The sequence below is a fragment of the Tauraco erythrolophus genome, chromosome 18 (genome assembly GCF_009769465.1).
Source record: "Tauraco erythrolophus isolate bTauEry1 chromosome 18, bTauEry1.pri, whole genome shotgun sequence".
NCBI classification, from domain to species: Eukaryota; Metazoa; Chordata; class Aves; order Musophagiformes; family Musophagidae; genus Tauraco; species Tauraco erythrolophus.
The window spans coordinates 17537456-17557543 of NC_141482.1; the positions used below are offsets into that span (position 1 = coordinate 17537456).

General features: G+C 61.8%; 3 protein-coding genes across 4 annotated transcripts; 2 read left to right on the top strand and 1 right to left on the bottom strand.

Moving 5' to 3' along the window:
* The first annotated feature begins 460 nt into the window (after positions 1–460).
* Positions 461–11893, top strand: PCIF1 (phosphorylated CTD interacting factor 1). Of its 2 annotated transcripts, none has more exons than XM_086623004.1 (16): positions 461–482; positions 3511–3649; positions 3844–3968; positions 4421–4558; positions 4982–5103; positions 5343–5497; positions 5701–5848; positions 6057–6140; positions 6869–6968; positions 7150–7312; positions 8511–8683; positions 9178–9264; positions 9764–9948; positions 10456–10549; positions 10772–10947; positions 11491–11893. In XM_086623004.1, the coding sequence occupies exons 2-16, from the start codon at positions 3526–3528 to the stop codon at positions 11741–11743; spliced, it is 2127 nt and encodes a 708-aa protein (XP_086479130.1). In that variant the 5' UTR covers positions 461–482; positions 3511–3525; the 3' UTR covers positions 11744–11893. The 2 variants fall into 2 exon arrangements, with proteins under 2 accessions (XP_086479130.1, XP_086479129.1); XM_086623003.1 differs by lacking the exon at positions 461–482 and adding an exon at positions 779–814.
* Positions 11894–16226: 4333 nt separating this feature from the next.
* LOC147527540 (E3 ubiquitin-protein ligase RNF182-like) lies at positions 16227–16952 on the top strand. Its single transcript, XM_086623097.1, has one exon. It carries the CDS (start codon positions 16227–16229, stop codon positions 16950–16952), a length of 726 nt encoding a protein of 241 aa, XP_086479223.1.
* A 1684-nt stretch (positions 16953–18636) lies between these two features.
* LOC147527541 (uncharacterized) lies at positions 18637–19663 on the bottom strand. The gene is made up of 2 exons (XM_086623181.1): positions 19499–19663; positions 18637–19170 (listed from the first exon to the last, which is right to left on the bottom strand). The coding sequence occupies exons 1-2, from the start codon at positions 19661–19663 to the stop codon at positions 18637–18639; spliced, it is 699 nt and encodes a 232-aa protein (XP_086479307.1).
* Positions 19664–20088: the final 425 nt, after the last annotated feature.

Below are 20088 nucleotides of genomic sequence, written 5' to 3' on the forward strand. Positions count from 1 at the left end.
GCCGCCGCACTTCAAAGGCCCTTCGGTGGCGGCGGCTCGCGGCCGCGCCCCGCCTGGGGCAGGCCCCGCCCGCCGCGCACCGCAATGACAGGCTGCGCGGCCCGGAATAGCGGCGGCGGCGGCGCGGCCGTGCCCACCGCGGGGCGGGCCGCCGGGGCGCCGAACCAAACATGGCGCCGGGCCGGGCGGGGCCGCCGCCCGCCCCCCGCGCGTGCGCCCGCCCGCCCGCCGGAGCGCGGGCTCGGCTCCGCGCAGGCGCCCTGCGGCCGGGCCGCGGCGCGGGAGGGAAACGCGCATGCGCCGGGCCGTGCCGGGCGGCGGCGCCTGCGCAGTGCCGAGAGCGGGGCGGCTCCCGCGCCTGCGCGCCGGCGGCCCGCGGTCCCGGCGCAAGATGGCGGCGGCGGGGCGGGCGAGGCGGAGGTGGGGCGGCGGCAGGAGACGCGGCGCTGCCCGGTGTCTGCAGCCCCTGAGCTCACGCCCAGGTAAGCGGCACTCCCGCGCGGCGGGGCCTGCCCTGGAGGTGGAGGCGGAGGCGGAGGAGGGGCGGGCGGCGGCGGGCGGGAGGCGGCGCAGGCCCGTGGCCGCCATCTTAGAGCGCGGCCGCCGCCGCCGCCGCGCCCGCCCCGGCTGCGCCGAGCGCTCCGCTCCCGCGCCGTGCGGCGGCTCCTCCCCGCGGCGCGCCGTAACGGCCTCCTGTCTCCGCAGCGGCCCCCGCGGGCCAGGCGCGGGACGCCCCGCTATGAGGATGCGGCCCCGGCGCGCCAGCGGCGAGCACGGAGCGACGGCCACGCGTCCCGCCAGGCAGCCCGCCACCGTAAGTACCCGCCCGCCCGGGCGCGGGGCCGCCCGGCCTCCACCCCGCTTAGGCCGTTTCCCCGGACTGCGCACGTCCAGCCTGCGGAGCTGTCGCCGCCGCCGCCTCCGCTCCGCACCCGCCGGGCCCCGGCGCCCATGGCTGCCCGCCGCGCCGAGGAGCTCCGTCCTGTCACCGTCGCCGGGAGGGCAGCACCGTGCCCGGCAGCACGCTTGCCCGCGGTACCCAGCGTGCCCGTCGCACGTGGCGCGCCGCCTCGGGAGCCCGGCGCTCTGCGCAGCCCCGTCCCGCCCCGCCGGGCGCGGGGCCGGCTCTCGGGACAGGCAGAAGCGCCGCGGGAAGGAGGCGGTGGCCCGGCTTCCAGCCGCCCGGAGCAGCCGTGGTTCTGGGATGAGGCAGAGCCTTGCAGTGTCCCGGGGGGCTGTCGCTGCTCTCCTTTGTTTGCGTGTGCCGTTGTCCTGTGTAAAACCTCACCTTGGCGAAATGGAAACAAGTTTGCTGTACTTCTTGACTTTGTGTCTTCTTCCACCTCGCTCTGGTCTCTGGTTGCGCTGCTGCTCCTGGTTGTAAGCTCTGTGGGCAGGGACAGCGTCCCACTGTGTCTGTGAAGCACTGTATGCGTTGCCGTGGTGTGTGAAACCAGTACCGCCATCACCATAAAATGCTTACTCCGGACCCCTTTCGCTGTCTAAGTCCCAGTACTAGTTACATAAAAGCAGAGTTGCTTCCGTCAGGATTCTTGTTAGTTTGCTTTTCCTTTTCCCAGACCTTAAGGGTACCTGGATATAATGCTCATCAACACTGATCAAGCGATAAAGCGTCTTGTCTGCTTCCACCATTGTAGTTTATCCGTAAATGGGAGAAGGCAAAACCAGTGAACCCTATTTGACAGCTGTTCTGAGCCGTCAGCGGTGAAAAACACTGGGAAGTCACTGCAGCTGGTGCATGCTCTCCAGTCTAGGAAGGTCTTGATACCCAGCGCGGTCCGTACCTTCCTGAAATACGTCCGTGGCTGTGGGAGGTCTGGTCCCATCAGTGCATACCAGTTCGTTGTGATGTGTCTGTGTAACATGCAGGACAGGTCAGCAACTGTGTGTGCAGGTATGGTTTTGGTTCCGAGAGGAGGGGCTGAACACGTCCTTCAAAAGTTGCTGCGCCCGCAGTACTGCCCGCTGAGGCTCCTGCCCTGCAGCGCCACGACCGCTCGCTCTCCGGTGTGCCAGCGCCCTGGCGCCCGCCGGAGCTGCTGCCGTGGCTGCGCTGCCCCACCGCCTCGGGCCGGTGGCTGAAGCGGGGTCACTGCAGAGGCACCGTGGGCTGGAGGTCAGGAGGAAGTGTGAGTAAAGGAATATTGCGCAGCGCTCGCCTGTGGAGGTGATTAACCGCCGTGATTGCACTGGGCTCCGCAGCGGCGCTTTGCCTCTGGGCTTGGTTCTTGTTATCTGCCTGCTTCCGAGCAGAGACCCAAAGTCCAGGTTTCTGCAGTGTCCCACACCTTGCCTTGCTTGTGCTGGCTGGGAGGATGGAAGCATCTTCCGAAATGCAGAAAGGGTCAAATTCCTCAGCCCTGGCCTGCTTCACGCTGATTCCATTAGACCTGCTAATTCCCGACGGTGTTCTGCTCCTGCTGCTCCGCTCTCTGAAACAGCCAGCACAGCTTCATGGCCAGGAAGGGGAGCAGAGGTGGATAAATCTGAATAACTTCATCTGCAAAGCAGACCGGAGCTTTTACTGAAGAGGTGATACACAAACCCTCTGCTGGGGCTACTGTGGTGTTCAGTTAAAAGCCACACTTCTTTGTACAGGATTGCTACTGGGGCTGGAATGGTGGTGGTGTGTAGGGTGTCTGGGAAGGCCTGAGTGGGGTCGAGTAACGGGAGTAGGCGTCGGTATTCCAAGTGCCTTGTTTCCCCGCGGCTCACTGCCTCTGTGCTCAGCGCTGCCGGGAGGAGCAGTCCGGAGGGCTGGTTCGGAAGCTTCCCTGGGGGGAGGAATGGTGACTAAGAGAGGAGAAGCCTGGCTGTTTCTCTCCGTCTGGCAACATTAAATTGTGATTAAGAGGAGCTTTATTGTTTCAACAGACCTCCTTTTGCATAACTGTCGTTATGCAGATGAGGCTAAAGCAGCCTGCCTGTACTGGGACATACTGAGGAAAATAATTCGGGAGTTCCCAGCTCCTGGCCTGTGGTTCTCTGAACCGTAGAAGTTGGTACTGGTGAAAGGCTAGGGCTATTTTATATAGCAGAAGTTTTTTAATAAAAGCGTTTTGTTTAAATTATGTGCAGCTACATGTGTGTAAATGTTAATTTAAACTGTCCCAGGATGACAGGTCAGATGTGGCTGGTAGCGTTGGTGTGGCAGAAGGTGGCACCTGTTCACAGGGGAGTGTGGTTTATTTTTTGTGCTCTCAGTCCTGCTGCGCGGGACCAGACGCTGGGCTCTTAGGAGAGATCCAGCTGAAAAGTGAGTGTTTTGAGCCTTAACTCCCTGGTCGACACTGTTCAGAGCTCAGCGTCCCTGGTAGCTAGCTGTGTCTAGGATAGACAGGTATCTTCAGGGCTGAGGTGCTGGTTGTGCGTACTGGTTCAAACCCTGCTTTGTTGTCAGAGTGAACTCGTGGTGCTACAGCCGAGTGGGCCAAGCAGATCTGGGATCTTTCCTGCTGTAACACGGGTTTTACGTCTGTTTTTTTCCAGCGTGGTTGCTGAGAAATGGCCAATGAGAATCACGGAAGCCCTGCAGAGGAAGTGTCTCTCATGAGTCACTCCCCTGGCACCTCCAACCAGAACCAGCCCAGCTCCCCCAAACCCATGCGACTGGTACAGGACCTGCCAGGTACTGGCTGCTTTTGGGAAGGCCCCGCACGGAGCTCCGCAGGGCCGCGGTGGTGGGAGAGAGGTGAAGCGAGGCTGCCGAGGGAGGCTGGGAACGATGCGTGTTTCAGAGCCAGCTGGGACAGTAATGGGGACCTGAAGGGCAGGGCTGTTGTTCAGGACTGCCCCTCTCCTGACCCTCTCGCTGTCTCTCAGATGAGCTGGTGCAGGCTGGCTGGGAGAAGTGCTGGAGCAAGCGGGAGAATCGCCCGTACTACTTCAATCGCTTCACTAACCAGTCTCTGTGGGAAATGCCTGTTCTGGGACAGCACGATGTCATTGTAAGTAAGCACTCGGCTCGAGGGGCTGGGCCACTACTGTGCTGTTCTGGAGGGGCGAATGCCGTGGACTTGGGATTGCACGTGCGGGAGGGTGCCCTGTACCTTCAGAACTCCTCGCCGAGTCCGTCGGTGGTTCTGATGGACTGTTCCTCCTTCAGACATGCACTCAGATAGCACTGTTCCAGCTGTAGTGCTCTGCTCAAAGAACACTCAACCTAGGGGAGTTGTGTTGCATTTTTCTCATCTAAGTCTTAAAAAAAAGCATGCAGACACAGGTCTAGAAGAGAATTTTTTAGCTTCCTGCAGGTGTGAGCGTTGGTGTCCCTATTTCCATCCATGGGAGAGCCTGGGGCAGTGAAATGGGAAGTTGAGAGGGCTCATTGCCTTTGTGTGGGACGCCACAGCGGCAGCCGATGAACTAACGTGTGCGGTTGTTGTTTGGACACTCACAGTCGGACCCTCTGGGATTGAACGCGGCTCCGATGCCACTGGAAGGCGGAATGATAGATGCCTCTGTGGAGAGCAAGCAAAGGAAGAGGAGATTCTCTGAGGAGGTTCCGCCGAGCGGCAACAGTACGAAAAAGCCCAAGGTGGGTCTGGTGCTCTGAAACAAACAGGCTTAAGGATGTTGTTCGAACTGAAACCTAGAGGGTCTGGAGCTTGGACCTGTTTTGTTTTCAACTGTGCAACGTCCAGCAACCCTAGTATAACTCAGACTGTGACAGCTGGCACTCAGAAAGTACGAAAGTGGAAGCAGACTGGGGCCCTGCCAAGTTGTCATTTCTCTCCTGCAGCCTGAGGTGGAGCATGGGAGCTGGAAGATAACAGATTGTGACTGGGAAACGTGGTAGCTTGCGTGTCCACGTTAGCCGCTGCCAGCAGCAGGCAAAACGCGCTCTGGCAATTCACAGGGGTATCCCGAGTGGTGTACTGGTGCAGGATTGTTAGGTATACCAGGCTCCTTCCCTTTTACCTGTCTCTGTGGGGCAGTAATTCATCTTTTCCATGCCCAGGTGGATGTCTCAGCTGCTCAGCCAGTCCCAAGCTCTCCCAGTATTCCAGGAACCTCTGTTCTGAAGGCATGGTGTGTTTCACCTGAAGATAAACAGCAGGCAGCTCTTTTACGACCAACTGAGTGAGTTGTCTCCATTTGTCTTCTGCTCTTTTCTCGGTGGTAGATTAGAGAGACACCTGGTTTTCCAGACATGTTTGAAGAAGAACCTGAGGGACGTAACAGCCCCCTATATCTTTGCAAGGAGTCTTGACAGTTCAATTTCCTGGCTGGTGAAACAGCCCGAGGAAGCAGCTTTAGAAGTGATATATGATAATTAGCCAATGGTCTGGCCATCCTGATGACATTTGCTTCTGCCACAGAGTATATTGGGACCTGGATATTCAGACAAATGCAGTGATTAAGCAGAAAGCACCATCTGAAGTGCTTTCTCCACACCCCGAGGTGGAGCTGCTTCGATCCCAGCTCATTCTCAAGCTGCGGCAACATTATCGTGAGCTCTGCCAGCAGCGAGAAGGTGAGTTTCTCTTGGGCTGCCCTTATTTGTCGTATCAATCCTGCAGCACTGTGGGATTCTTCCTTCTGGCTTACGTCTCTCTTGTCCTTGTGAGCTCTTTTTGTGATGGTTGCGAACTCATTAGGCAGAACTCCGATGATCCTTGTCAGAGCTTCTGGGCATCTCTTGACCATATCGATGAAACTCTTTCTGTGCTTCTCCAGGGATTGACCCCCCCAGGGAGTCCTTTAATCGGTGGATGTTGGAGAGGAAGGTGGTTGATAAAGGGACAGATCCTCTTTTACCGAGTGACTGTGAGCCAGTAGTGTCTCCCTCCATGTTCAGAGAGATCATGAATGACATTCCCATCAGGTACTGTTCAAGGACAGGGCCCCGTGCTGGGATGTGTTTGTGTTGGTCTGGTCCAGTGATTTAGCAGCCGCGGTTCTGTGCTTTTGTGTTGTACCTTCATTGATGAAGTGGTAGGGTGCTGGTGATGTAAAGTTTGGGAACTGAACCTGGCCTCCATGCCTTCGTGGCACCTATGGAACTGATGCATGTGAATTTATACTTACCTCAGGTTGTCCAGAATCAAGTTCCGGGAGGAAGCCAAGAGATTGCTCTTCAAGTATGCCGAGGCTGCGAAACGCCTGATAGAATCCAGGTGGGAGTTCCTCTTACAGTGCTGTCACATTCAGGAAAGAGAAAAAGGTTATAGGGATTCTTAGAAGGGGCTGCTGCAGGAAGAGCAGGGTTAGGAACATATGGAAGAAAAACAATAGTGCTGGAGGCATCTTTTGATAGTAATGCTGCAATGAGATCTGATGTTGGGAAGCTGAATGTGTGCAGAGACAGGTGACAGTCTGTGAAATACTGGAGATGGAATGCCTTCTGTCATTTATCCCTGAGAAAAAAACAAGGGCTTGGGCACTCACTGCTATTAAAGAGCAACAAGCTCTCGGTGTTTTATTATACCTTGTAATATTTTTCTGACAAGTGCTGCCGCAGGGCAGAATTGAGGAAGATAGCCTGGTGGGGAAAATAAAAAGCTTGTTAATGAGGTGGTTTTCTCAGAGTCACAAGCTCTTAGCAGTGGCTGCATTTGAAAACGAGAGGCAAGATCACCGCGGGCCATTCCCATGGTAGATGAACGCTTTGCCTGCCTCCCCTGTTGCAGACAGGACAGCCACGCTGTGCTCCGGGGGGAGCGTGGCACTCCCGTGTCACACACATGTCTGGAAGCGCTTTCCAGGGGCCTGGAGGGGAGTGACAGGGTACGGCCTGGAGAAAGTGTCACGGCTGTGTTCCCCCACCAACAGAAGGCCGATGTGGTGGGATGGAATATATCGCCGTGCAGCCGTGGGTTAGATTTTGCTTCTCCGTGTTGTGCAGGAGTGCTTCACCAGACAGCAGGAAGGTGGTGAAGTGGAACGTGGAGGACACCTTCAGCTGGCTGCGACGGGACCATTCTGCCTCTAAGGAGGACTACATGGTCAGTGTGTTCTGCAGGTGCAGTTGGGCACGGGGAGCCTGGGAAGGGGCGGGGGCGCGCTGGGGCCAGGCGGAGTCTCTGGAGAAGGCTGCGGTTGCATTCCTGTGCTTCGCGAAGTGGGAGCGGCAGCGGGACACTGCGTCCCGCTGGTGTAAGGGGCTCTGGCTCTCTGCTTCTGCAGGACCGCCTGGAGCACTTACGCAAGCAGTGCGGGCCCCACGTGTCTGCTGCAGCCAAGGACTCCGTCGAAGGCATCTGCAGTAAGATTTACTACATATCCCTTGAGTACGTCAAGCGGATCCGGGAGAAGCATCTCGCCATCCTCAAAGAGAACAATATATCCGGTACGCAGTCAGCTCCAAAGAGCCGTAGGGCCGCGGCCCTGCGACGTAAAGGCAGTGTGCTCTGGCCTGTCCCAGTTCAGACAGCGTTATCCGTTGGGAGGGCTGCTCCGAGTCCGCGAGGTGGAGTTTAGTGGAGTCAGAAATGGCCAGTCCAGCACAGAACTTGGCTGGTAGAGTCCCACAGGGCTGTGCAGCGGCAGGGTGCCCTCCATCAGAGGCTGTAATACGGACCGTCATGAACGTGTGATTTGTCGGGATTAGGCAGCTTGTCAGGAGCTGAGCACACCAACGGGGCGTTGGAGCGTTTCCCTGGACCATGCTTTCTTGCTCTGCTTCTTCATGACTTGCTGGGGACAGCTGGCACACTCCCCTTTGTCATTCCAAGCGCTCTCTCCTCCTGTCTTCTTTGCCGTGTTTCTCATTCCAGGCACCTTCTGCACTCCTCTGCCTCCCAGCACGTTGCTGCGCACCTTTCTTCCTTTCCCAGTGGAAGATTCATGTTCCTTGATCTTTTGTTTTCTTCCTAGTTGATGTCTGTACTTCAGCCTCTAGTCACCTTTTCCTTCTTCCATGGTCCCTGCTTTTTTCGTCACCACCATTCTGTTAGTCCTTTTCCTTTTTGGGTCCTAGCCCTCCTCAGACTCCCGTCAGATCCCAGTGTCTGCGTTTTGCTGCTTGTTTGTGCTGCTTCTCTTCCCACCTGATGGAATCCGTGATTCCTTCTGACCGAAATTCCCATGAGCTCTCTTTTTTCCTGCTGAAGCTGAGGCTGAGCTGCTGTCTGTGATGGGTAATCACAAGGTGGCAGGAAGATTCCTTTGCCTCCTGCACTTGGCAGCCTGGGAATACTGTGCTTCGGATGAGTTTGAGGCAGACTGAAATAGTAACGACAAGACGAGAGTTTGACTGATCTGGACTGTGCCTCGTGGTGTGGAATGGTTGTGTGCAGCCTGCTGTGTTAGGGATGGAGCAGTACTGTGAAATGCGTCCTCCCTGTGCCTCGGCAGTGGGATTAATGTGGGGAATCAGCCCTGAACCCGGGCAGTCTGCAAGATCTTTGAAGGGCTGCCACAGGTTTGGGGGTGACCAGTCTGCTTGTTAGCCCTGTTCCTGTCGCTGCGTGTTTTCAGGTGGAAGGAATATCTGTCCAAGACATCCTGGGATTCTAATGGGCTGCCTTTCTCTCTGTTCTCCGTAGCTGAGATAGAAGCTCCGGAGGTCCAGGACAGGCTGGTGTACTGTTACCCAGTGAGGCTGGCCATCCCCTCCCCGCCGCTCCCCAGCGTGGAAATGCACATGGAAAACAACGTGGCGTGCGTGCGGTACAAGGGGGAGATGGTGAAAGTGAGCCGCAACTACTTCAGCAAGCTGGTAAGGGCTGGCGCCGGCCCCACGTGCCCTGTGGCAGACTGCTCTGCGGCGAGAGGTGTCGTTTCTGCGTGCTCCGGGAGGAGAGGCTCTGCCCAGGGATGGAGCGCTGACCTGGCGGGGGCTGCCAGACACTGTGCCGATGGCAGCAGAAATGAGGGCGGCTCCCTTTGCTGTAGTCAGGGTCGGGCTGCTGCTGGGAATGCTTCCAAGGTGTTCTGGGTGTGCCTCGGGTACGTGTGGTGCTGCAAGGACGGTGGGACTCGCAGCGGGGCGGCCCTGGATGAGAGACGCTCGCTGGCGTGGTGCGCTCGCTCGTGCTGGTGAAGAGCGTGCGGTTCATGCGCACGGTGAAAGCAGATGTGCTGACAAGCCTCCACGCAGAGCCCCACCTGCTCCTGCTGCTCATCAGCATCCCTCCCCATGTCCTGGTTCGTTTGTGTGCTCTTACCTCTGGTGGTTCCGTTTGGGTTTAATGCCTGGGCTTTCTCTTCCAGTGGCTTCTCTACCGGTACAGTTGCATTGACGACTCTGGCTTTGAAAAGTTTCTGCCCAGGGTTTGGTGCCTTCTCCGTCGCTATCAGGTACAGTCTCATCACAGTTGTACATCAGAAAGCCCCAGTAACTGTGGGGAACTGAACTTGTCTTTGCTCTGGGGGAGGCCCACAGCTCTGGGAGCCTGGTGCAAAATAGGGCTTAAACTGGGGCTGCTCCCAGTGTTTTGAGATGGGACTGTGGTCTGGGGAGCAATTGTGATCTTGACAGGAGGCCTCGGCGGGGTAAAGAAAAGCTTTTATGAAAGAAGCCTTCAGCAGTTGTTGACTCTGAGGGCCAGCTAAAGGTTCGTGGGGGATATATGTGAAAATTGACAGTTGGTTGTTTGGGGCCTGAGTTGGATGAAATATCTAAAGAAGCGTTCTTGGGTATGTGCAGGGGACCTACAGGAATTTGAGAAAGGCCGAGGGGGCCCTGCGTACCTAGAGGAGTGGGTGCATGGACGTGTGGCCCTGGGCCCGTGGTCAGTGAAGGGAGCGGCAGGAACAGCGAGTGCAGGCACGGCTCACCGGGGTTTGCTCTCCTCAGATGATGTTCGGTGTGGGTCTGTACGAAGGGACTGGTCTGCAGGGGGCACTTCCCGTGCACGTCTTCGAAGCCCTCCACAAGCTCTTTGGAGTGAGTTTTGAGTGCTTTGCCTCGCCCCTGAATTGCTATTTTAAACAGTACTGTTCGGCCTTCTTGGATACAGACGGGTATTTTGGATCCAGGGGGTGAGTCTTACGTTCCAGCGCCCTTGCCGTGTTTCCGTGTGGGTGTGTGCACGTGCGGTGACTGGAGGCAGGCTGATGTGTCTGCTTCAGGGGGTGGCTGGCTGCGTGGTGTCTGCTCCGAAGGATCTGTACTTGGGGGCTGCCTAGAGGCAGTGCATGGACAGGGACTGGCTGTGAAGCCGTCGGGAGTGCGCCCGTAGTCTGGCTAGAGGGCTCTGGTCCTTGGAGTGGTGCAGTTTGTAGGTCTGCCAGCGCTCGCCCTTGCTTGGGAGAACGGGAGACCTGGGCCCTCGAGCAGCCAGCTCGGGTCAGCAGTCACCTTCGGTGACTACGGGTGCAGCGGGTCCCCACTGACCAGTCCTGCTGTTAGGCGCAGCAGACCCCGTGCTGCTGGGGATTTGGGCTTTCTGAGAGTGTGGCTGCCTTTTCTGAGGCAAGGGATGCTTTTTAAGGGTGAAAATTAGAGTTCTGGCCTCTCTGATGGGGATCTTTGCCTCTTTCCCCCAGCCCGTGCCTGGATTTCTTCCCTTTAAGTGGCTCTTTTGAGGCAAATCCTCCGTTCTGTGAGGAGCTGATGGATGCCATGGTCTCCCACTTTGAGGTACGTTTGCTCACCCGTGGAGTTGTTCTGAGTGGAGCTGTGCATTCCGTCCTCTTCTCCCCGCTGCTCCTGCACCCTCCCAGCAGGGCCGTAACGCAGCAGGCGAAGAGTGGTGACCGCTGCGGCACCGCTCTGGAAGCAGCAGTGCTTCCTTTTGGTAGAACTCATTAACCTGTCATTGCTCAGCCAGCGCTGAGGTGGTTCATTCTCTCGTTGAACTAGAAACTGCTGGAGAGCTCCACTGAGCCTCTCTCCTTCATCGTCTTCATCCCCGAGTGGCGGGACCCTCCCACGCCAGCCCTGACCCGCATGGAGCAGAGCAAGTTCAAGCGGCACCAGCTCATCCTGCCGGCCTTCGACCACGAGTACCGCAGCGGCTCTCAGCACGTCTGCAAAAAGTAGGCCTGTTTCTCAGGTCCTTCTGAGAAGCGTGTCTGAAGCCGTGTGACAGAAACCCCTGTCCCTGGTTGAGCTCAGTGGGAAGTAGGGAGCAGGAAGGAAAAACACAGCCCGTAATCGCCCCGCGTTTGTGAGACAGGCATACAGCGTGCTGTGAATTTCACGTTGAAGCAACAAGTGCTTAAACACTGAGGTTCTCTGTGCCTGATTCCGACTGTTGTCTCACCACGATGGGTCCCGTTCTGCGGGGACAGCGATGTCCCCGGTGCACGTGCTGGTAGGAAGCTACGTGGCTGTGCAGCCTCCGTGCTTCTCCGAAAGTTCTGAGCCTCAACCTTTGACTCAGAAGTGCCTGACGCTGCACTCTGCCTGCTCATTTCCTCAGAATAATGTGAGGAAAACCAGAGACGAAAACTTGTCGTAAACGTGACGTGCAGGAAGAGGAGGGGTGGGTGCTGGGCGGTGGGTCTGGGTGGCAGCGGTGTGACTGCTGGGCAGGAGGGCTGTGGGAGACGCTGAGTGCCCGTTGTCTTCCCTTGCAGAGAGGAGATGTACTACAAGGCCGTGCACAACACGGCCGTCCTCTTCCTGCAGAACAGTGCCGGCTTTGCCAAGTGGGAGCCCACGCCGGAGCGGCTGCAGGAGCTCGTTGCAGCCTACAAGCATTCAGGCCGGACCCTCAGCTCCTCATCCTCCTCCTCCTCCTCCTCGTCCTCTTCCTCCTCCTCCACAGCAGACAAAGAGCGGGAGCTGGGCCGAGAGCAAAGCAGCAGCCGGGAGACAAACCCCAACTAAGGTGCAGAGGAGCGAGGCAGCAGGGGAGCTGCCAGCGGCCCGAGGAGGCTTGCCAGGGCGGTGGAGAGACTGCTGGCTGCGCGGCACCGGCCGGGGGACACTCGTGCAGCAGCTCCACGCATGGCACCTGCTTTCCTCTGTGAACTGCACGCCGCCCCCGCCCAGGAGCGCCGGAGAGCGCCCGGCCACCGGCGGGGAGAGGAGCTTGGCTGTGGCCCTCGCCAGAGGGCAAGGAAACCCAGCGTGGTGTGGCAGGAGGAGCAGGCAGCCCCTTCGATGCCGGAGTGCCGAGGGAAGGGGCAGCCGGAGCTGGGACACGTGCACGGGCGGAAGGACGGTGGGACAGATGGCAAGCATGAGTGCTCGGCGCGTAGCGCCGCGGCCGGAGGGGCCCCGGCAGCTGGCCACGGCCCCGCACCGGCAGGAGAAGGGCGGGCAGAGCCCGGGGACTCCTGCGGCCGGACCGGCACCCGCACAGCTCCGTGTCCATAGTGTAAATAGTTCTGTCCGTGGCGCCCGTGCTCCTCGCGCGGCCGCTCCCATCACATCCGTGTTTCTTTCCCACATGTGTGTCCTGTGTTCGCCGACACTGTGTGCCGTAGAGGGGAGGAGCGGAGAAGAGGAGTTCCCTTGGTGTGTAAAGACGTCTTTGCAGCTGTTTTGTAGTCGTTGTGGTTTTTATGCAGAGCCTCCGGGCTTTATTTAACCTCCTCGGGTTTTGTTTTGTAAGGATTAATTTAACACCGCTAACCATTTTATTACTTTTATCGAGAAGAGCAAAGTCTATTTTTGATTTCTGTTTCCTAGTTCTTAGGAACATTAAAAACCAGCATACAGCTCTGCGCCGTGTCCGTGCCTTTTCTCCGTCGGCCGGGGGCCTGTGGTCGCCCCCTGCCCTCTCCTCCATCTCCCTCTGGCTGAAAGGTAGAAAAAATCGGGATTTTTGCAGAACTCTCTGATGTCTGGGCTGTTCCGTGCTGCCGTGCCCTCCTGCTGAATTTTTTTTTTCCTAACCACCAGCGTGACCCCCCTCCAGCAGCCTGACCGCTGCCCTCCTGGTTCGTCCCCTGCCGCTGCGGTGAAGAGTTTGGTGCTCTCTTCCCCGTAGTGGCCCTCCGAGAAGCGCGGGCAGCTGTCGTTGCCCCCAGCCTCCTCACTGCAGAACAAGCCAGCTTCTCGCACGGTCTCTGCGCCAGGGCTCTTGGCACTCCGGTACCCTTCGCTCCCAGCCTCCTTGGCGCGGAGCAGGACCGATGCGGTGGGGAGAGAGCCTGGCTGGGCGTTGCTGTGGGCAGTCCCTGACGCTGGCTTGGGGGGGATGTCCGTGGCGAGGGGGCGTTTCCTGGTGGAGCGGTGTGGGGGCCAACGCACCGCGCTCGCAAAGCGCAGGCCGTCCCCCGCTGGGCTGGTCTTGCTCCGGCTTCCAGCCGTCGGTCTCACCCCATTGCTGGCTGCTGGGTCAAAGGGCCGTTTCCCACTACCACCAGTCTCTTCTGGCCTGACGAGGCGAGGGCAGCTCTGCAGGTCAAAAGCCATGGTGGTTCCCTGGCCCAGCGTTTCGGGGGTTTGGGAATTTCCCAGCCTTACCTTTAGAGCCCCCTCTGCCTCTGGACGGGCCGCAGCCACCGTGGAAGCCTGTCGTGCCCCACTGGGTTTTGCTGTCCCAAAGGAAAACAGCTGCGGGGTGGGTTGGCGTTGCCCGGCAGCCTGCAGCGCAGCCTCGCAGGGCCGTTTCTTGGCACAGCCCGAACAGGTCGGGAGGTTTATTGGCTGAAAGCCGGGAGGTGAGGAAGTGCTGTGGATCCTGGTTCCGGGTAGAGCACGTGGCTCTGTGGCCAGCAGCACCGGTGCCACAGCGGTGCTGGTGCTGCTCTGCGGCGGGCAGGAACTGCCCAGCCCCGCGCGCTGCCTGCTCAGCCGGCTCCCAGTGTCTCCGCAGCTCTCCAGGGATGCTTTCACCAGCAGAGACGACGAGGTCATTGACCTGTAACAGCACTTGGGACAGGCGGGAGCTCTGACAGTGAAAGCAGCAGTTTGTAAAGCCTTTTGTTCCTTTTATTTGTTATTTTGAGCCAAGGCAGGCGGCTCCTGAAGTGCAGGTGACCAGAGACACACCTCGATGCTGGGAAGTGTCAGCAGACCTGCTCCATGGTCAGTCTGTCCTCACTGAGTCCTTTGTCTGCTCCCTTGGGTGATGACCAGTTATCTTGTGACGTGTTTAATTGCAGGAGCGTGCCGGAAGCCGAGCCCCGGTGGCATCGGTCAGTGGGATCTGGCTCTGGAGGAGCACAAGGATGAAGCAACAGCAGGTGAAGGGGCCGGGGGTGGGTGGCCGGAGCAAGGAGCAGGTTCTGCTCGTGGGACTGAGCTGCCCGATCCTCAAGGCAGCGGGACCAGCCAGCGCTGGGCACCCCCATGAGCCCAGAGTGGCAAGATGGGATGTGCCACTTCCCACCGAGACACTCAGCAGTGGCCACCCCTTAGCGCCCAGGACTGCTCAGTGCCCAGCTGAGCCTGTGCCAAGGGCAGGTGACTGAGGCCAGGTCGAGCTGGGTAAGGGGCTGTGGTGGTGGAGACAGCTGGGGCACACAGCTGGGAAGGGTGGGTGTACAAGCAGGACTGGGGGAGGACAAGGTAAGCAGTCACATGGGGAGCGGAACGTTCCCTGGTCCCCTGGAATAAAAACTCCTTCAGACTTTGCCAGATGACTTGAATGAACGGGCCCGTCGCTAACACAGCTCCAGCCCAGGTGGCTGCTCTGGCGCAGGCTGGAGCTGCAGCCCAGCACTGCACTGGCCGGGGCGTGGGCAGCAATTACCTGGGCACTTCACAGAGCTCAGCGAACAGCGTGGAACCCTGCGTGGAGAAAAGGAGTTTTCTTGTTAAGGGGCATAGACACCCTGTCCTGCGCTCCGAGGGGCCGAGAGCAGCAAGAGGTGACCCTGTCCCAACAAGGGGCTGGAAACCCTCTGCAGCGCCCGGGCTCAGGCGTGTCCCGGGGTCGGCTGTCGCTGCATGGAGACCCCGCCATTGCCCCCCAATAGTGCTGCCAGCCGTGGTGTGCGGCCACTGCCGTTCCTGCGCAGCAGGAGTGAGGTTTGCCCTGTCCTCGCTGGGGAGGACTCAGTGCTGCCAGCTGGGCTCCAGCCCTGGGCAGCGGGGAGGGTCTCTGGCAGATGCTGCCCCACGGGGCTGCTGGAAACACCCCTGCAAGGGCTGCAGCTGGGGGGGGATTTGGCACAGGCTGGGGAGACCCAGCCATGGAGAGGGATGTGACAAGGGCTCGGCTGTGCCCAGCCTGGCTCCCGTGGGTGCTCCGGCACCCCAGTGCCCCCGGCCCTGGCTCCCCGGGGTGCCGGAGTGTGGTGGGGTGGCTGGGCACGCGCAGGCGGTGCCGAGCATTTCTCTGTGCCCCGGGATGCCCGGGACGGGTGGGCAGAGCCCTCCCCGCTGGGCTCTCCGTGCCTGAAGCAGCTTCTCTGCCTGGGGCAGAGCAGGAGCCGCCTGTTCCCAGGCCGGGGAAGGGCAGGGGGTCAGCCCGCGCTGCGGGGGCCCTCGGGACCCCGCTCTGCGGCCGCCCCCTCCCCGGGCCGGGGGCTGCAGCGCCCAGACGGGGAAGGAGCATCCTCAGGGCTGCCCGGGGCTGCGGGGCCGCAGGGAGCCGCACCGACCCCCACCCCCGCACCGACCCGCTGCGGCCCGGCGGGGGCCCGCGCTGCCCCAGCTGTGCCCTCCCGGCGCGGGCGGGCCTGGCTCTGTCCCGGGGGGCTCCGCACGCCGCCGGCCCCGGCCCCGGCCGAGCACCCGCCCCCCGCTCGGCGTTGCCAGGCCGACGGCGCGGCGGATGCTGGCGGCCCCTGCGCCGGGGCTGCCTCCGCAGCGCGGCGGGCACCGCGCCCCACGCCGCTCCATGGGGCGCGCGCCGCCGCCGGCAGCCCGCCCGCCGCCGCGGACGGGGCCGCAGGGCCGGGGACCGACCCGCGGCTGCGTCCCACCCCGGAGCCCCGGCGCGGACCGCAGGTACGGGCGGGCGCGGGCGGGGAACCCCCTCGCCCCGCTGCTCAGCGACGTGGGCGGGCGGGGGGGGGCTGCGGGGCAGAGTGGTCCGTGCGGCCGGCGGAGCCCCGTGCCCGGAGGCGGCCCCGGGGAACGTGCAGGCGCAGCCCCTCCCGGGACCCGGGGCCCCCGCCCTGCGGCACGGAGCGGCCCCGGAGCCGGTCCCGTCCCCTGGGAAAGACGCGGGGGCCGGAGAGGGGGCGAGTCCCGGCGCCGGCGGCACCAGCCGGTGGTTAGAGCCGGGCCGTGCCGGCCCCGGAGGGGGCTGCTGCCGGTGCCCGCTCCCCCGGCCCCGCTGTGCCACGGAGCCCAAGGCGCTGACCGGGACCAGGCTGTGGGGTGCAGCAGGGCCCGGGAACTCGCCCCTCAAGCCCTCGCTCACGGCGGCTTCTCTCTCCCCCAGCCCCCCCGGCAGCCCTCCGGGAGCATGGCCCAGCAGGACGGGGAGCGGGGGCCGCAGGTGCTGACGCTCACGGCCCCCGAGCTGGAGTGCAAGATCTGCTACAGCCGCTACGATGCCCGTGCCCGCAGACCCAAGCTGCTCCGCTGCGGCCACCGCCTCTGTGCCAAGTGCCTGCGCAAGATGGTGGTGCTGGGGGACGCGTCACCCCACCAGTTCCGCTGCCCTTTCTGCCGCCAGCAGAGCCCGGTGCCCGGCGGGGATGTGCAGCAGCTGCAGGACGACGGCGAGGCGCTGGCACTACTGACAGGCCGTGAGCCAGCCAAGAAGCGGGGTCCTCCCCAGTCCCCCGAGGTCCTCCTCTGCCCCAGCGTGCTGGAGCCCGCACCTGGCTCCGACTGCCTGGTCGTCACCATCCTGGAGGTGCCGGAGGATGTGGCCCCGCCAGAGAGCTTGGGCGAGCTGGAGGTGGTGCGGCTATACCGCCCCACCAGCCTGGGCACACTGCCCTGCCATAGCCCGGGGCAGAAGTGTCGCTCCTGGGGCTGGCGAGCTGTCCCCCGCTTCATCCTGGGTGTCCTCTGCCTCCTCTACTTCAGCTCCCTGCCCTTCGGCATCTACCTCCTGCTCATCGAGCACCACAGCCTGGGCATCGTCCTGGTCAGCCTAGTGCCCTCCACCCTCCTCCTCTGCATTGTCTACAGCCTCTGCCAGTGTCTGTGCCGGGAGGTCTTCGGGTTCCCCCACTCCTGACTCTGTGCGGCCGAGCCCTGTGCCTGTGTCAGGGAGTCTTTGGGCACTTTGGAGCGTTGTCCCCTGGGGTACGGGCATTCCCTGACCCACAGCTGACCCACAGCCTGGCCGTGTGCCTGGACCACAGGGAGATGCTGAGCGCCTGTTGCCTTCCTTTGCAGAACAGCGTGGGCTTTGCCAAGCGGGAGCCCACGCCGGAGCAGCTGCAGAGCTCGATGCAGCCTACAAGCATTCAGGCTGGACCCTCGTCCTCCTCTTCCTCCATAGCAGACAAAGATAAGGAGCTGGGCCAAGAGCAAAGCACCAGCCAGGAGATGAACCCCCAACTAAGAAAGCGCGAGTGCTTGGCGCGTAGCGCCGCGGCCGGAGGGGCCCCGGCAGCTGGCCGCGGCCCCGCACCGGCAGGAGAAGGGCGGGCAGAGCCCGGGGACTCCTGCGGCCGGACCGGCACCCGCACAGCTCCGTGTCCATAGTGTAAATAGTTCTGTCCGTGGCGCCCGTGCTCCTCGCGCGGCCGCTCCCATCACATCCGTGTTTCTTTCCCACATGTGTGTCCTGTGTTCGCCGACACTGTGTGCCGTAGAGGGGAGGAGCGGAGAAGAGGAGTTCCCTTGGTGTGTAAAGACGTCTTTGCAGCTGTTTTGTAGTCGTTGTGGTTTTTATGCAGAGCCTCCGGGCTTTATTTAACCTCCTCGGGTTTTGTTTTGTAAGGATTAATTTAACACCGCTAACCATTTTATTACTTTTATCGAGAAGAGCAAAGTCTATTTTTGATTTCTGTTTCCTAGTTCTTAGGAACATTAAAAACCAGCACACAGCTCTACCCCAAGTCTGTGCTTCCCCAGGGCTCCCGGTCCCCCCTCCTCTCCCTGCCCAGCTCCCCTGGCCCCACTTGTCTCCCTGGGGCTGCACAGAGCTGGTCCCCGCAGCCGATGTCCCGTTCCGTGAGCGGATGGGCGCTGCTGCTCCCTCCCACCCCCTTCATCGGCTGTGCCTCCCGTGTGTCGCCGTGAACGCCTGTCCCTGCCCCCGCGTGTCCCTGCCTGTGCTGCCCCATGGCACAGCACTGTGCCGCCAGTGACAGCCACCCCAGTGCTTCACCCCACACGTGAGCCCACCCCACGGGTGACCCCGGACGTCCAGCGAGGGGGAAGGGGCGGAGGCGTCAGGATGGAAACGCTGCAGGTCTTTGTCTGCTGAATGGGGGGACCCCACTTGGGGACCGTAGCTGGTGGCAGCAGGACTGGCGAACCACCGGCAGCCTGCCCGGGTGGGCAGGAGGGTCCCACTTGGGGCAGCGCGGGGCTGGACAAAGGGCAGCCTGAGGGGCTCGGGGCAGGACCTGCCCGGCTCCCCGGGGTGGTGGAGCCATCCACAGCAGCACTGGCAGCGGAGATGCCCCGCAGGCACCCCTGCATCCCCACAGGCACCCCCATATCTCCGTAGGCAACCCCGCATCCCTGCAGGCAACGCCGTCACAGACAGGCAGCACCAGGAGGTCCAAGACAGTCACTTTTATTAGTGCCCCACATCCCTCCCTGCCCACACCTTCTGCTCCCCTTTTCCGGGCAGCTGCTGGGTCTCATGGCCGTCTGCCCTGCCCAGCCACAGGACTGTCCCCTCCCCGTGGCCACAGCCCCAGACCCCACCTGGCTCTCGGGGACAGGGCACAACTGCCCCAGCCCTACCCCTGCTCTGGCACCGGTGGCAGCCCCGCGGGGCACCCGGTCTCACCAGGAGGAGATGCCAGCATCGCCGCCACGCTCCAGATCTTGGGTTTCTGAGGCTGCTTGCCCTGCCCAGGCCCTGGCTCCCCATCGGGGCTGCTCCTGCACCCATCCTGCACGGCGCTGGGGCCAGGGCCGGGGGGAGCTGCTGGCAGAGCCCCCTCGCCCTCGCTGTCTTCGCCGTCTGAGGTGCCGCGCGGTGCCCATTCCGCCTTGTTCTCCTTCTTGAGGCGCCGGCGGGCGTTGGCGAACCAGGTGGAGACCTGGGTGAGGCTCATCCGGCTGACCACAGCCAGCATCACTTTCTCCCCCTTGCTGGGGTAGGGGTTCCTGGGGTGCCGTGCCAGCCAGGCCTTCAGCGCCCCGGTGCTCTCCCGTGCGGCTGCCGCCTTCGCCCGCCCCGGCTCCATGGGCAGAGGCTGCCGGCAGCAGGGTGGGCAGAGCCCGGCGCTGGGCAAGAGCCCCGGGGGCATCTCATGGGCCGGTGAGACCTGGAGGGGGACAGGGGTGTCAGGGCAGGACGGGGTGAGGGGGCACCCGCGGCTGCAGGAGAGGGGCTGGGGGACATGGGGGCTTGGCCCTTCGTAGGTGGGAAGAGGTAGAGCTGGGTCCTGCCCATCCTCGTCCTCGCCCTTGCTGGCACTGCACCTCCCAAGGAGCCGGCGTGCAGGAGGGTGCGTGGGGGGGGGGGGGTGGGTGTTCAGGGAACCTGGGATAGCTACTCCCCAGCCCTCACCCCGACCATCCCACCCAGCCCCAGCCTGGTCCCGGGAGGGGTCCCACATCCCAGTCCCCCAGGAGCTGCTGTGCGGCACTTACCGAGGGTGCCAGGAGGCTCAGGGGGGTCGGCAGCAGGCTGTAACTGGCCAGCACGGGCCAGGGGCAGGGCAGCAGGGCTTGGGGTGTCCCCTGCAGGGCTCCCCAGGGCCCCCCGCAGCCCCCCGGCTCTTGCCCTGGGCTCCCCTTGCCCCGAGGAGCTGCCATGCTGCAGGGAGAGGAGCCGGGGAGCTGCTCCCGCGCCTTTTATAGCTGCCAGGGTCCGCGGTGACTGGCAGCTGATTAGGGGGTATTAGCACCCACGAGAGTGGCAGCAGGGATCTGGGGCAGCCGATACCACCCCCTCCCCAGCTCGTCTTGGGCAGGGACTGGCGGGGAGCAGCCTGCCCACCTGCCTCCCACCAGCCGCGACATGTCCAGGGTCCCCGCCAGGACCCCAGTCCCTCCAGTCCCCTGACCCTGCGTGGCCCCAGAACAGCCCCCAGGGATGGGGTGCAGCAAGCACGGGGGACTGGTGCATGGGACCCACATGGGCCTTACGGACCCACGGACACGGGGACACAGCACGCACGGGGCGCACGTGGGACACAGCACACGCAGAGCTCTACTGCCCAGTGCCATCGGTCCCCATC

What these genes read in the sequence shown, in the direction of transcription:
- PCIF1 (XM_086623004.1), top strand. Translation starts at nt 3,526, where the DNA reads ATGGCCAATGAGAATCACGGAAGCCCTGCAGAGGAAGTGTCTCTCATG. An exon ending in TGGGACAGCACGATGTCATT is followed by an intron (nt 3,969 to 4,420) that starts GTAAGTAAGCAC and finishes GGACACTCACAG; the next exon opens with TCGGACCCTCTGGGATTGAA. An exon ending in GGGTATTTTGGATCCAGGGG is followed by an intron (nt 9,949 to 10,455) that starts GTGAGTCTTACG and finishes TCTTTCCCCCAG; the next exon opens with CCCGTGCCTGGATTTCTTCC.
- LOC147527540 (XM_086623097.1), top strand. Translation starts at nt 16,227, where the DNA reads ATGGCCCAGCAGGACGGGGAGCGGGGGCCGCAGGTGCTGACGCTCACG.
- LOC147527541 (XM_086623181.1), bottom strand. Translation starts at nt 19,663, where the DNA reads ATGGCAGCTCCTCGGGGCAAGGGGAGCCCAGGGCAAGAGCCGGGGGGC. An exon ending in TGAGCCTCCTGGCACCCTCG is followed by an intron (nt 19,171 to 19,498) that starts GTAAGTGCCGCA and finishes GTCCCCCTCCAG; the next exon opens with GTCTCACCGGCCCATGAGAT.